The 14,570-nt window shown below is 45.9% G+C and overlaps 1 protein-coding gene across 12 annotated transcripts in view; it reads left to right on the plus strand.

Moving 5' to 3' along the window:
• The window catches only part of syne1b (spectrin repeat containing, nuclear envelope 1b), an 834,787-nt gene that overhangs the window by 182,354 nt on the left and 637,863 nt on the right, over positions 1-14,570 (plus strand). For all 12 annotated transcript variants that reach the window (XM_085981815.1, XM_085981811.1, XM_085981814.1 and 9 more), the window contains 9 exons: positions 1,488-1,600; positions 3,747-3,915; positions 5,862-5,958; positions 6,078-6,280; positions 7,482-7,646; positions 10,047-10,199; positions 11,094-11,237; positions 12,154-12,327; positions 12,410-12,568. In XM_085981815.1, coding sequence (XP_085837941.1) covers positions 1,488-1,600; positions 3,747-3,915; positions 5,862-5,958; positions 6,078-6,280; positions 7,482-7,646; positions 10,047-10,199; positions 11,094-11,237; positions 12,154-12,327; positions 12,410-12,568 — 1,377 coding nt within the window. The remainder of the gene's footprint in view (positions 1-1,487; positions 1,601-3,746; positions 3,916-5,861; positions 5,959-6,077; positions 6,281-7,481; positions 7,647-10,046; positions 10,200-11,093; positions 11,238-12,153; positions 12,328-12,409; positions 12,569-14,570) is intronic.

Below are 14,570 nucleotides of genomic sequence, written 5' to 3' on the forward strand. Positions count from 1 at the left end.
TCACAGGTATTGCTGAGTAACGATTGCAGATTATATACAGCACCTGATCGTGTGAATGGCAGAGCCATTCCTATTGTATCGAATTGTAATGACAGTCATGACATTCTACTGTTTGTGTCTATCACAGGGAATGTGGAGGTTGTGAACATTTTATTAACAGTTGCAAGTTGGTATTGAGTTGAATTAAACCAATGTTGGCCCCACGAGATATATTGATTGTGCGCACATGGATGTCATAACAACACAACTCTAGTGTTCAGTGTTTGTAGGGTCACAAGACCAGATTTAAGTTGTCTTATCTCTGCAATTTTAAGGCCCATGTTACATAGAATTTACAGCACAGAATCAGGCCATTCGGCCCAACAGGTCTATGCCGGTGTTAACCAGATCAACAAAGGGAGGGAATCAGCTTTGCGCTGTTACCCCAAGTGACCTGGTCTTCTAAAACACACTAAGAATATATTTTCCTGGTGGGGAATATTACCAGATCGTCATCCCACTGGCACTGTTTGAGAGTGTGTAGTGCAGGTGACTCTGGGTTCCCTCTAGTCAGGGCAATTCTTTCTTTGTTAACATTAGAGGAAGAACTTGAATTTATATAGCGCCTTTAACATCCCCAGGGCATCCCAAAGTGCTTTACAGCCAATGAATTACTTTTGAAATCCAGTCACATTATTTTGTAGGTAAACGCAGCAGCCGATTTGTGCACAGCAAGGTCCCACAAACAGTAATGAAATGATTGATCAGCTAATCTGTTTTTAGTTGCAGGATAAATGTTGGCCAGGACACCAGTAGAACTCTCCTGCTCCTCTTCAAATAGTGCCATTGGATCTTTTCCACCTGAGGGGGCAGGCGGGCCTCGGTTTAACATCTCATCCAAAAGACGGCACCTCCGACAGTACAGCACTCCCTCAGTCCTGCGCTGGTGTGTCAGCCGAGATTATGTGCTCAAGTCTCTGGAGCAGGGACTTGAACCCACAACCTTCTGACTCTGAGGGTGCTACCAACTAAGCCACAGCTACCACCTTAACATCCATAAGGATACTCTACCCAACACTGGAGGTAGGAAGCTCCCATCAGGAAGCAGTATGTGTTGTCTACATCAGACCCACAACCTTCTGACTCAGAGGCGAGAGTGTTACCACTGACATTAATCTAAAGTCTGTCTGGTGGAGCACCTTGGAACTTTGTCGAACTAAGTTTCAACTTCAGAGACAGTTACCTTGTCGCAGTTGCAGTTATACTGCAGCCAGTGTGGAGCCCAGGACTAGACTGGGACTAGCCTGCCTCCTCAAGGTACAGTCGCACCCAGAGTCACACCTGGAGTCAATCCCTGAAGCGATGTCATTTATTCACACCTTTGTAATACTGAGAAGTGGCAGCTGCTTTATCCTTAACGAGAACTAATGAGCAACTGTACAGAATAAACCTTCGCTCTGACAATTTCCCAGCATTAACAGACCAATTTGTATTTGTTCCCTCCCTAGGATGTTATAAAAGCTTTAGAAAGTCATAAACAAATATTCCACCAGATCCATAGGGCGGGATCTGTGAACGGGATTCCCATCCCGGCCGATCAGCTGGAAGATGCGGCAGAACGGTGAGCACAGTATCAGTTTGGTTACTTTAGTTAAACCTACGTCAGCACAATGACTAAAAATCAGTGAGCCGGGTTAAATGTTGGGGAATCTTACCTTCTCCTTGCAGTGACAGTAACCTTTTATGTGTAAATTTCACACAACTTGGGTGGGCAAGTACCACTGAAAATAAAATGACATGGTTTACTGATGCATGTCCTGGAGTGTGTTTGTGGGACTTGACATTTTGGACCAGCACTCAGGCTGATCTAGAGATGTTCCAAATGAATACTGATTTGAGTAAATGGTGATACCGAGCTGATGCTTTACGGAAGAAAGGAAAGCGAAATCTTGCACTTGTATAGCACCTTTCAGATCTTCAGGACGTCCCAAAGTGTTTCATGACCAATGATACTTTAGAAGTGTAATTGCTGTTGTAATGTAGGCAAACACAGCAGCCAATTTGCACACAGCAAGATCCCACAAACAGCAATGAGATAACGACCTGATAATCTGTTTTGGTTGAGGGATAAATGTTGGCTCATCCAAACAATGTTGAGCCTAGATGTTAGTCGGTTTTTATTTGGATTTATCTTTTACAATATCAGCACCAATGGAAACCACATCACTCCCTGATGTAGACAGCCCATGCTGCTTCCTGGTGGCAGCTTCCTACGTCCAGTGTTAGGTAGAGTTTCTACAGTTCTGGATGAGCAAAAATTTTCTCCAATTAAATATTGGGAAGACCGAAGCCATTGTTTTCGGTCCCCGCCACAAACTCCGTTCCCTAGCCACTGACTCCATCCCTCTCCCTAGCATCTGTCTGAGGCTGAACCACACTGTTTGCAACCTTGGTGTCATATTTGACCCTGAAATGAGCTTCCGACCACATATCCGTAGCATAACAAAGACCGCCTATTTCCACCTCCATAACATCGCCCGTCTCCGCCCTTGCCTCAGCTCATCCACTGCTGAAACCCTCACCCATGCCTTTGTTACCTCTAGACTTGACTATTCCAATGCACCCCTGGCTGGCCTCCCACATTCCACCCTACATAAACTTGAGGTCATCCAAATCTCGGCTGCCCGTATCCTAACTTGCACCAAGTCCCGTTCACCCATCACCTGTGTGCTCGCTGACCTACATTGGCTCCCGGTTAAGCAGCGCCTCGATTTCAAAATTCTCATCCTTGTTTTCAAATCCCTCCATGGCCTCGCCCCTCCCTATCACTGTAATCTCCTTCAGCCCCACAACCCCCCCCGAGATATCGGTGCTCCTCTAATTCTGCCCTCTTGAGGATCCCTGATTATAATCGCTCAACCATTGGTGGCCGTGCCTTCTGTTGTCGAGGCCCTAAACTCTGGATTTCTCTGCCTAAACCTCTCTGCCTTGCTACCTCTCTTTCCTCCTTTAAGACGCTCCTTAAAACCTACCTCTTTGACCAAGCTTTTGGTCACCTGCCCTAATTTATCCTTATGTGGATCGGTGTCAATTTTTTTGTCTTAAAATACTCCTGTGCAGCGCCTTGGGATGTTTTACTATGTTAAAGGTGCTATATAAATACACATTGTTGTTGTTGTTATGGGTATTAAGGTGGTATCTATAGCTCAGTTGGTAGCACTCTTGCCTCTGAGTCAGAAGGTTGTGGGTTCATAGGCCCACTCCAGAGACCTGAGCACAATATCTAAGGCTGACACTCCAGTGCAGTACTGAGGGAGTGCTGCACTGTCATAGATGCTGTCTTTCAGATGAGACGTTAAACCGAGGCCTTGTCTGCCCTCTCAGGTGGACATAAAAGATCCCATAGCACTATTTTGAAGAAAAGCAAGGGAGTTCCCCCTGGTGGCCTAGCCAATATTTATCCCTCAACCAACATCACCAAAACAGATGTTCTGGCCATTAATTGCAGTTTGTGGGATTTTGCTTTGCGCAAATTGGCTGCCGCGTTTCCTACATTACAGCAGTGTCTACACGTCAAAAAGTACTGAATTGGCTATAAAGTGCTCTGGGACATCCTGAGGTCATAAAAGGTGCTATATAAATTCAAGTTCTTTCTGGCTTTTTTCTTTTAAAATGGCAGTAAAGCTAATTATTCACCTTATTGTGCATCTAGACCATTGCCCGTGGTCTGTTCCTAGCGTTACCTCACATTCACGTTCTCTTTCCAGGTTTAATTTCATTACAACTGAATCCAAGCTCCATTTAACAAGACTGGACTTTCTAGAGTTAAAGTATCGTCTTCTGGCATTCCTGGTACTCGCCGAAACCAAACTTAAATCATGGATCATCAAATACGGCAGGAGAGAATCGGTTCAACTTCTCCTACAAAATTATATTGTAAGTAATATTTCAGTGAGATTATATTGAGGAATATTTCAGTGAGATTATATTGAGGAATATTTCAGTGAGATTATATTGAGGAATATTTCAGTGAGATTATATTGAGGAATATTTCAGTGAGATTATATTGAGGAATATTTCAGTGAGATTATATTGAGGAATATTTCAGTGAGATTATATTGAGGAATATTTCAGTGAGATTATATTGAGGAATATTTCAGTGAGATTATATTGAGGAATATTTCAGTGAAATTATATTGAGGAATATTTCAGTGAAATTATATTGAGGAATATTTCAGTGAGATTATATTGAATATTTCAGTGAGATTATATTGAGGAATATTTCAGTGAGATTATATTGAGGAATATTTCAGTGAGATTATATTGAGTATTTCAGTGAGATTATATTGAGGAATATTTCAGTGAGATTATATTGAGGAATATTTCAGTGATATTATATTGAGGAATATTTCAGTGAGATTATATTGAGGAATATTTCAGTGAGATTATATTGAGGAATATTTCAGTGAGATTATATTGAGAAGTATTTCAGTGAGATTATATTGAGGAATATTTCAGTGAGATTATATTGAGGAATATTTCAGTGAGATTATATTGAGGAATATTTCAGTGAGATTATATTGAGGAATATTTCAGTGAGATTATATTGAGGAATATTTCAGTGAGATTATATTGAGGAGTATTTCAGTGAGATTATATTGAGGAGTATTTCAGTGAGATTATATTGAGGAGTATTTCAGTGAGATTATATTGAGGAATATTTCAGTGAGATTATATTGAGGAATATTTCAGTAAGATTACATTGAGGAATATTTCAGTAGCCCACATGTACTGTAACGTAGTTAATGGCTGTGCTGTAAGATTGGCAACCAGTGAGTTCAGATCCCACCATGGGAAAATTGTGAAATTAAATTAAATAAATCTGCTAATTTGAGGCTGGCACCAGAAAAATTACCATGAAATCTGCAAGATTGTTATTATAAACCCAAGTGGTTCACTAATATCCTTCAGAGAAGAGAACCTGCCGTCCTTACCCGGTCTGGGCCTACATGTGACCCCAGTCCCACACTATGTGGTTGACTTGTAATACCCTCTGCTGTGGTCAAGCAGAAGGCCCACCACCAGCTCCTCAGGGTAGCGAGGGTTGGGCAATGAATGTGCCTTTGCCAGTGCCACCCACATCCTGAGAATAAAAAGTAAAATGATACTGTAATTGTGTCCGGTTTCACGTAAGGCTTAGACAGGATGGCTGATGGCTGTTTCACCTGACATAGGAACTTTCATTGGGCCTTTCAGCCCCTCGGGCCTGCTCTGCTGACCTCAACTCCATTAACCTGCTTTAGCTCCAGTCATATAAAGCACTAGTTAGACCCTATCTGGAGTTACTGTGTTCAGTTCTGGGCACCGCCCCTCAGGAAGGATATATGGGCCTTGGAGGGGGTGCAGCACAGATTCAGCAGAATGCTACCCAGGCAAAAGGGTTAAATTATGAGGACAGGTTGCATAGACTGGGCTTGTATTCCCTTGAGTATAGAAGATTAAGGGCTGATCTAATTGAGGTGTTTAAGATGATTAAAGGATATGATAGGGTAGATAGAGAGAAACTATTTCCTCTGGTGGGGGAATCCAGAACAAGGGGGCATAAGCTTAAAATTAGAGCTAGGCTGTTCCGGGGTGATGTCAGGAAGCACCTCTTCACACAAAGGGTAGTGGAAATCTGGAACTCTCTCCCCCAAAAAGCTTTTGAGACTCTTTACAACTGAAGCTTCACTTCCTGCCCTTTGTATTCCAGCTCTCTTGAGATAAAGGTCAACATGCCGTTAGATTTTTTATGATTACTTTCTGTACCTATCCACTGGCTTTTAGTGGTCTGTGTACTTGGACAGCCAAATCTCTCTGACACCTTTGATCTTTCTCTGCAGTCATTTGTCGAGGGCAACAAGTTTTTTGGCCACTATGAGGCCACCTTCCAGTCTCTGAAGCAGGCGACCGATACGTATTTGAAAGTCCAGGATTCAGGTAATCGGACAGTTGTTGAAGCCGATTTTATTCCCGCGCCGGTTGAACGCTCCGATGATTGACATCCCCACCCACTTCCTCTGTTTGGGATCTCACCCTGTTATTTCTGCTTCCTGCAGCTGAAGAGAGAGAGAACGTCAACAAGTTCCTGACTGATTCGATGGTACAGTGGCGGAATCTGTCTGTGGAGGTGCGTAGTGTCAGGAGCATGCTGGAAGAGGTGGTTACCAACTGGGACAAGTACAGCAGTACAGTGGCAGGCCTGCAGGCCTGGCTGGAGGATGCAGAGAAGATGCTGAACCAACCGGAACTTGCCAAGAAGGTAGAGCTTGACAATACGGCATTAGTAAAATCTGCAGAGCTCCGATAGATACTCTGCCACTGTAGAACAGTTTTAGTAATTATTTTTTAAACAACCTAAACATCAGTGTCATGAAAAAGTGAGCTAGTGTGGGGCAATAGTGAGCTGGTATAGGGGCAATAGTGAGCTGGTATAGGGTAACAGTGAGTTGGTATAGTGATATAGCATTAATAGTGAGCTAGTATAGGGGCAGTAGTGAGCTAGTATGTGGCAACAGTGAGCAGGTAAGGGATAATAGTGAGTTTATATAGAGGGCAACAGTAAGCTGGTATAGGGTAATATTGAGTTGGTATAGGGGCAATAGTGAGTTGGTATGGGGCAATAGTGAGCTAGTATGGGGCAACAGTGAGCTGTCAGCTGGTATAGGGTAATAATGAGCTGGTATAGGGTAATAGTGAGTTGGTATGGGGCAATAGTGAGCTTGTATCGGGATCAGTAAAGATCAGCAAAAAACGACTCCCTCACGCACGTTGCATGATGTGTGCGCTCCATGTGAGACGTGTCACATATTTTTATGTCATCATGGACGGCCGATTGCCGCCCGAAGCGGAAATTCTAACCCTAGCTTGAAAGATTAAAGGAAAATACATGCATTTAAGTAGCACTGTACCGATCTCTCACAACCATCTCAATGTTCTTTGCACAAGGAATGACTTTGAAGTGCAACCACTGTTGTTGTGCAGGCAGATACAATGGCCGCAGTGTGCACAGCAAGATCCCACAAATAGCGGTTGGACGAATGACCAGTTCATCTGTTTTTGGTGGTGGTTGAGGGAAGAATGTTGGCCCAGGGCACGGGAGAGAACTCTGTGCTTTTCTTCAAATGGTGCCTTGGGTCCACCTCTGCCACACAGACGGGACCTCGGTGTGGTTCCTCTGAAGGACGGAACCTCCGACTATGCAGCACTCCCTCAGTACTGTGCTGTTGCATAAAACTACGGCTATCGGCTCAAGCACTGGAGCGGGGCTTTCTGACTCTAAGTGCCAGCACCTAGAGCTGAGCTGACACTTTAAGAAGGTTTTGCGCTGGGCCAACCATTGCTGTGTTTCCTGTATTTTACATAAACTGTGAAGTCCTATCACTGGACAATTGCGAAAGAACTTACAGCAGCTAATACTTAACGCTCCCTTTCTTACATTTCTTATGTGTTTGCATTTGCAGGACTTCTTCCGACATCTCCCTCACTGGATCCAACAGCACTCCATTATGAATGACGCAGGGAATTTCCTCATCGAGACGTGCGATGAGTTGGTCTCTCGAGATCTGAAACAGCAGCTGCTCTTACTGAATGGACGTTGGAGGGAGCTCTTTGTCAAAGTGAAACACGTAAGTTGTTCTCCATCCATCTTTTCCTCCTTTTAGAATCAACTATCACAGAGAATCTTGGAGACCAGCAGTGCTCAATGGCCCAGTTAAGTACCTGTGCTCAGTACCGAGAAACGTGCAACACAGGAGACAGGAGCAACCTGCAGGTTACTAGGATTTGTGCTCAATTGCTGTACAAAGAGTAGAGAGGCCATCATGTTGTTTTACTACTTGTTCTCAGGATGTGGGCATCGCTGGCAGGGCCAGCAATTATTGCCCATCCCTAGTTGCCCTGAGGAAATGATGTTGGACCTTCTTCTTGCAACTGTGTTTCTTTTCACAATTGAGTGGCTTGCTGGGTCACTTCAGATGACATTTAAAGCCAAGCACGTTGTGTGGGACTGGAGTCACATGTATGCCCAGACCCGAGGAGGCGTGGCTGGCTCACTTCCTGGAAAAAAATAGTTGGGTTTTCACACCACTCTGGCAGCTTTCAAGAGAGGAAATAGTATATAATTTACTGCCCACCAAAAGAAGTTCTGAGCAATGATTAGAAGTAGCTGTTTAATCAGGATACTTTGGTGGGAACCATTTTGTCCCAATTAATGGATGCCACTGTTTAGTTATGCACCAGGTAATAATTAAACTCAATGTTTTATTGTTGTTTCACACCATGCATATCCACAGTGACGATTGGGCGAGAATTACATCTTCCAACAGCAACTTGCATTTAAATAAAAGCAAAATACTGCAGATGCTGGAAATCTGAATTGAAATAGCGCCTTTAACATAGTAAAACATCCCAAGGTGCTTCACCGGAGCAATTATCAGGCAAAATTTGACACCAAGCCACATAAGGAGATATTAGGACAGATGACCAAAAGCTTGGTCAAAGAGGTAGGTTTAAGGAGGGCTTAAAGGAGGAAAGTTAGAGAGGCGGAGAGGTTTAGGGAGGGAATTCCAGAGCTTAGGGACTAGACAGCTGAAGGCACAGCCACCAATGGTGGGGCAAAGGAAATCGGGGATGCACAAGAGGCCAGATTGGAGGAATGCAGAATTCTGAGGGAGGGAGGAGGTCAGACTGAAGCTGATGTTAGAAGAGTAACAGATGACTGTCCTCCATCCAGTTCTCGGGTCTACACGCAGAAGCCCAATTGATAGCCATTCTGAACTCTGGTCACTCAACCAGCCCAGCAGCACACATTAAGTCCCTTTCCCTTCAGCCATAGCCCTTAGAACTGGTTGCATTCTCTGGTTCCTACCTTGGACGTTCTGCCCTGGACTTTGCTCGATGCCCATTCTCCTATTCTATAACCATCGCTGCCCATTCTCTTATTTTATAACCATCGCTGCCCATTCTCCTATTCTATAACCATCGCTGCCCATTCTCCTATTTTATAACCATCGCTGCCCATTCTCCTATTCTATAACCATGGCTGCCCATTCTCCTATTCTATAACCATGGCTGCCCATTCTCCTATTCTATAACCATCGCTGCCCATTCTCCTATTCTATAACCATCGCTGCCCATTCTCCTATTCTGTAACCATCGCTGCCCATTCTCCTATTCTATAACCACCGCTGCCCATTCTCCTATTCTATAACCATCGCTGCCCATTCTCCTATTCTATAACCATCGCTGCCCATTCTCCTATTCTATAACTATCACTGCCCATTCTCCTATTCTATAACCATCGCTGCCCATTCTCCTATTCTATAACCATCGCTGCCCATTCTCCTATTCTATAACTATGGCTGCCCATTCTCCTATTCTATAACCATGGCTGCCCATTCTCCTATTCTATAACCATCGCTGCCCATTCTCCTATTCTATAACCATGGCTGCCCATTCTCCTATAACCATGGCTGCCCATTCTCCTATTCTATAACCATGGCTGCCCATTCTCCTATTCTATAACCATGGCTGCCCATTCTCCTATTCTATAACCATGGCTGCCCATTCTCCTATTCTATAACCATGGCTGCCCATTCTCCTATTCTATAACTATGGCTGCCCATTCTCCTATTCTATAACCATGGCTGCCCATTCTCCTATTCTATAACCATCGCTGCCCATTCTCCTATTCTATAACCATGGCTGCCCATTCTCCTATAACCATGACTGCCCATTCTCCTATTCTATATCCATGGCTGCCCATTCTCCTATTCTATAACCATGGCTGCCCATTCTCCTATTGACAATCCACAGAATTAGGAGCTCCTGCTAGCTGCCTCAGTTACCAGTTCACTTTGCAGATAAATGATTTCTTAGTATTTGTATATCAATGGGATGTGTTATAAAATGTCCTTGAAGCCTCCAGTCTAACCCGCCAGAAGGCAGCACTGTACTGTGCTCTGTTACTGCAGGATGTGAGTGCTTTCAATAATCCCAGCTGTGTGATGATGTGTTCCTGTTTGCAGTACGCACGGGCAGATGAAGTGGACAAACTAAAGAAGGAGTATCTGGATGGAGTGTCTGCTCTGAAGAGCTTCGTAGAGACAGCGAACGCAAAACAAATCTCCCCTGTGGATGTGTCTTTCTTAAACGTCAAAACTTATGTCCAAGATATGGAGGTACAGGACTCCGTACGTCGAGAGAGCGGGGCAGGTTTTCAACTTGGCACTGGGGTGCAAAACTGGGTTTCAAAGGAAATGAGAATTGGGCAGTTTCTGTAATGGGCGGCCGATCCGCAACATCAGTTTTACACCTGGGCAGTGAGTTGAAAATCTAACCTGGGGTGTTTTTAAATGGTGAGTGGAGGATTAGGTACAGGACCTTTGTCAGGATGGAATAAAGTGAGAACTGGAGAGAGAGAAACAACATTGCACCGAGATAATTGTTGGATGTAATTTTATTTTGTGTAGAAAGTTGTATCTAAAATATTGAGGTAATAATTTCAATTAAGTAGCAGATACGAAGAAATTGAGGAAGAATATTCCTTAAAAGCCAAATAACAAATGGGCTGCAGTGAAACACCTCTCTATGATTGGCACATTTGCAGAGAATGTGTATGTGTGTGTATGCACAAGTACCTTTGTGTATACATGTGTGTATGTATGTGTGTGTGTGTGTGTGGGCAGGGGGAGGGGTTCATACAATTACCCCCCCCCCCATGATATTATTACACGGAGAGGGGACTTTCTGCAGAGACACAGAAAATCCCAATGGTGACAGACTGGGTGCCTGTTCAATGAAGGTCCTCAGCGATAGTTTGGGTTTCTATCATTGATGCATGGTTAGGAAGACTTTACACAGTTGGTACTAATGTTGACGTAGCTGTTGATCTGAAGTGTACAATAAAGCGAACCACACCGATTCACTAAATTACAAGGGCAGACCTTTGTAAAAAGAGCTTCCTGCCCAATGTCAACGCCTTACTTCATTGACTTTGGTTTCAAAGAGCTGTTTGCTGGATGACCTATTAGATTGTCACAAGCTATTATTTGTGTTTCTGGTGTGCTGTGCAGGTAATAAAGCAAAAGGTGCCAATAATGGAAGCTCAGTACAAACTGGTTTCCAAGACAGCTCAACAGTTAACAAAGGACACGCCCCAGGATGAAGTGACGCAGATGCTGTCCACAATGTCGACCGTTAAGGATCAGCTAATAAAAGTAAGAGCATTGAATTACTTTTGAAGTATAGTCACTGTTGTTTTGTAGGACAACAAGGCAGCCAATTCCCACAGACTGCAAATGAGATGAATGAGCTGTTACTCTGTGTTAAGTTGAGGGATAAATATTGGCCAGGACACCAGGAAAACTCTTCTGCTCTTCTTCGAATAGTGCCGTGGGATCTTTACCACCCACCTGAACTGGCAGATGGGACCCCCTTTTAGTATCTCACCTGAGAGATGGCACCTCCGACAGTGCAGCACTCCCTCAGTACTGCCCCTCCGACAGTGCAGCACTCCCTCAGTATTGCCCCTCCGACAGTGCAGCACTCCCTCAGTACTGCCCCCCCAACAGTGCAGCACTCCCTCAGTACTGCCTCTCTGACTGTGCAGCACTCCCTCAGTACTGCACTCCCTCAGTACTGCCCCTCTGACAGTGTTGCACTCCCTCAGTACTGCCCTTCCGACAGTTCAGCGCTCCCTCAGTACTTCCCCTCTGAGTGCAGCACTCCCTCAGTACTGCCCCTCTAACTGTGCAGCACTCCCTCAGTATTGCCACTCCGACAGTGTTGCACTCCCTCGGTACTGTACTTGAGTGCCAGCCTAGATTATGTGCTCATGTCCCTGGAGTGGGGCTCGAGCCCACAACTGTCAGTGTTAGAAGTGGTGACGTTATTACTGAACCAAACTAACATTTATGGAATACTTACAGTCAGGAGGGAGAAGAAAGTTTTAGCCAATGACTTTGGGCTGAATTTAAAACCCTAGGTCACAGATGTAAAAGGACAGTGTTCAAGCTCACTGTACCAACATAAATATTCAGTATGCTATTTGACTTTGAAAAAGAGCCTCGTTGTATATGTATTGCCTGGCTGAGGTCTGTACTCAATTCTTGCCTGGTCTGCTGTTTTGTACAGGTTCGAGAGCGCTGTCAGTGCTTGCTCCTGGAAGCTCAGCAGTTGCTAACTCCATTGGACGAGCTGGAGAATCAAATCACAGCTTTCTATGAGTCGCTGAATACAGCCAATCTGATCACCTCGGCCGGAGAAGCTGAAGGCCACTCCGTGGACAGTTTCAAGATTAAACACCAGGTTGGTAGAGATTCTGTCTCTATGCAGAGTTTGACGACGATCTCCTGAAACTGAAACTTCTGCCCTTTTTTCACCTCTGTAGGAGCTGACAACTTGCCAAGAAAAATGCAAAAAATCTGTGGCTGCAGCAGAGAGGAATATGGAGACAGTTCAGAAATTGCTGACCAGCAGCAAAGTGTTGAGGCACCTGGACCCCTCTGTGCTTCAGAAGAAACTCCTTCAGGTTCAAGCAGCATCCCAGGTGGATCTCCATTACTGCTACCCCACCCCTGTTCAAATCTTCATTTACTCTCAACAGAGTGACACAGACAGGAGCAAGTGTACAGACAATGTTACTCACTGTGAAAGGGAAACTGAGTTCCTGCAGTATTAGAATAATAGACATCATGCAAGTTTACAGCACAAAAGGAGGCCATTCGGTCCATCATTTCTGTGCCGGCTCTTTGCTAGAGCTGTCCAATTAGTCCCACTGCCCCGCTCTCTCCCCATGGCCCTGTATCAATCCCCAAACTAATCCCACTGCCCCGCCCTCTCCGCATAGCCCTGTATCAATCCCCAAACTAATCCCACTGCCCCGCCCTCTCCGCATAGCCCTGTATCAATCCCCAAACTAATCCCACTGCCCCGCCCTCTCCGCATACCCCTGTATCAATCCCCAAACTAATCCCACTGCCCCGCCCTCTCCGCATAGCCCTGTATCAATCCCCAAACTATTCCCACTGCCCCGCTCTCTCCCCATGGCCCTGTATAAATCCCCAAACTAATCCCACTGCCCCGCTCTCTCCCCATGGCCCTGCATCAATCCCAAACTAATCCCACTGCCCCGCCCTCTCCACATAGCCCTGTATCAATCCCCAAACTAATCCCACTGCCCCGCTCTCTCCCCATGGCCCTGTATAAATCCCCAAATGAATCCAACTGCCCCGCCCTCTCCGCATAGCCCTGTATCAATCCCCAAACAAATCCCACTGCCCCGCTCTCTCCCCATAGCCCTGTATCAATCCCCAAACTAATCCCACTGCCCCGCTCTCTCCCCATGGCCCTGTATCAATCCCCAAACTAATCCCACTGCCCCGCTCTCTCCCCAAAGCCCTGTATCAGTCCCCAAACTAATCCCACTGCCCCGCTCTCTCCCCATGGCCCTGTATTAATCCCCAAACTAATTCTACTGCCCCGCTCTCTCCCCATGGCCCTGTATCAATCCCCAAACTAATCCCACTGCCCCGCTCTCTCCCCATGGCCCTGTATCAATCCCCAAACTAATCCCACTGCCCCGCTTTCTCCCCGTAGCCCTGTATCAATCCCCAAACTAATCCCACTGCCCCGCTCTCTCGCCATAGCCCTGTATCAATCCCCAAACTAATCCCACTGCCCCGCTCTCTCCCCATGGCCGTGTATCAATCCCCAAACTAATCCTACTGCCCCGCTCTCTCCCCATGGCCCTGTAACCATCCCCAAACTAATCCCACTGCCCCGCTCTCTCCCCATGGCCCTGTATCAATCCCCAAACTAATCCCACTGCCCCGCTCTCTCCCCATAGCCCTGTATCAATCCCCAAACTAATCCCACTGCCCCGCTCTCTCCCCATAGCCCTGTATCAATCCCCAAACTAATCCCACTGCCCCGCTCTCTCCCCATAGCCCTGTATCAATCCAAGACTAATCCCAATGCCCCGCTCTCTCCCCATAGCCCTGTATCAATCCCAAACTAATCCCACTGCCCTGCTCTCTCCCCATAGCCCTGTATCAATCCCAAACTAATCCCACTGCCCCGCCCTCTCCCCATAGCCCTGTATCAATCCCCAAACTAATCCCACTGCCCCGCCCTCTCCACATAGCCCTGTATCAATCCCCAAACTAATCCCACTGCCCCGCTCTCTCCCCATAGCCCTGTATCAATCCCAAACGAATCCCACTGCCCCACCCTCTCCCCATAGCCCTATATCAATCCCAAACTAATCCCACTGCCCTGCCCTCTCCCCATAGCCCTGTATCAATCCCCAAACTAATCCCACTGCCCCACCCTCTCCCCATAGCCCTATATCAATCCCAAACTAATCCCACTGCCCTGCCCTCTCCCCATAGCCCTGTATCAATCCCCAAACTAATCCCACAGCCCCGCTCTCTCCCCATGGCCCTGTATCAATCCTCAAACTAATCCCACTGCCCCGCTCTCTCCCCATGGCCCTATATCAATCCCCAAACTAATCCCACTGCCCCGCTCTCTCCCCATGGCCCTGTATC

Source organism: Somniosus microcephalus, chromosome 3 (assembly GCF_052327205.1).
Source record: "Somniosus microcephalus isolate GS21.2 chromosome 3, FLI_Smic_1.0, whole genome shotgun sequence".
NCBI lineage: Eukaryota > Metazoa > Chordata > Chondrichthyes > Squaliformes > Somniosidae > Somniosus > Somniosus microcephalus.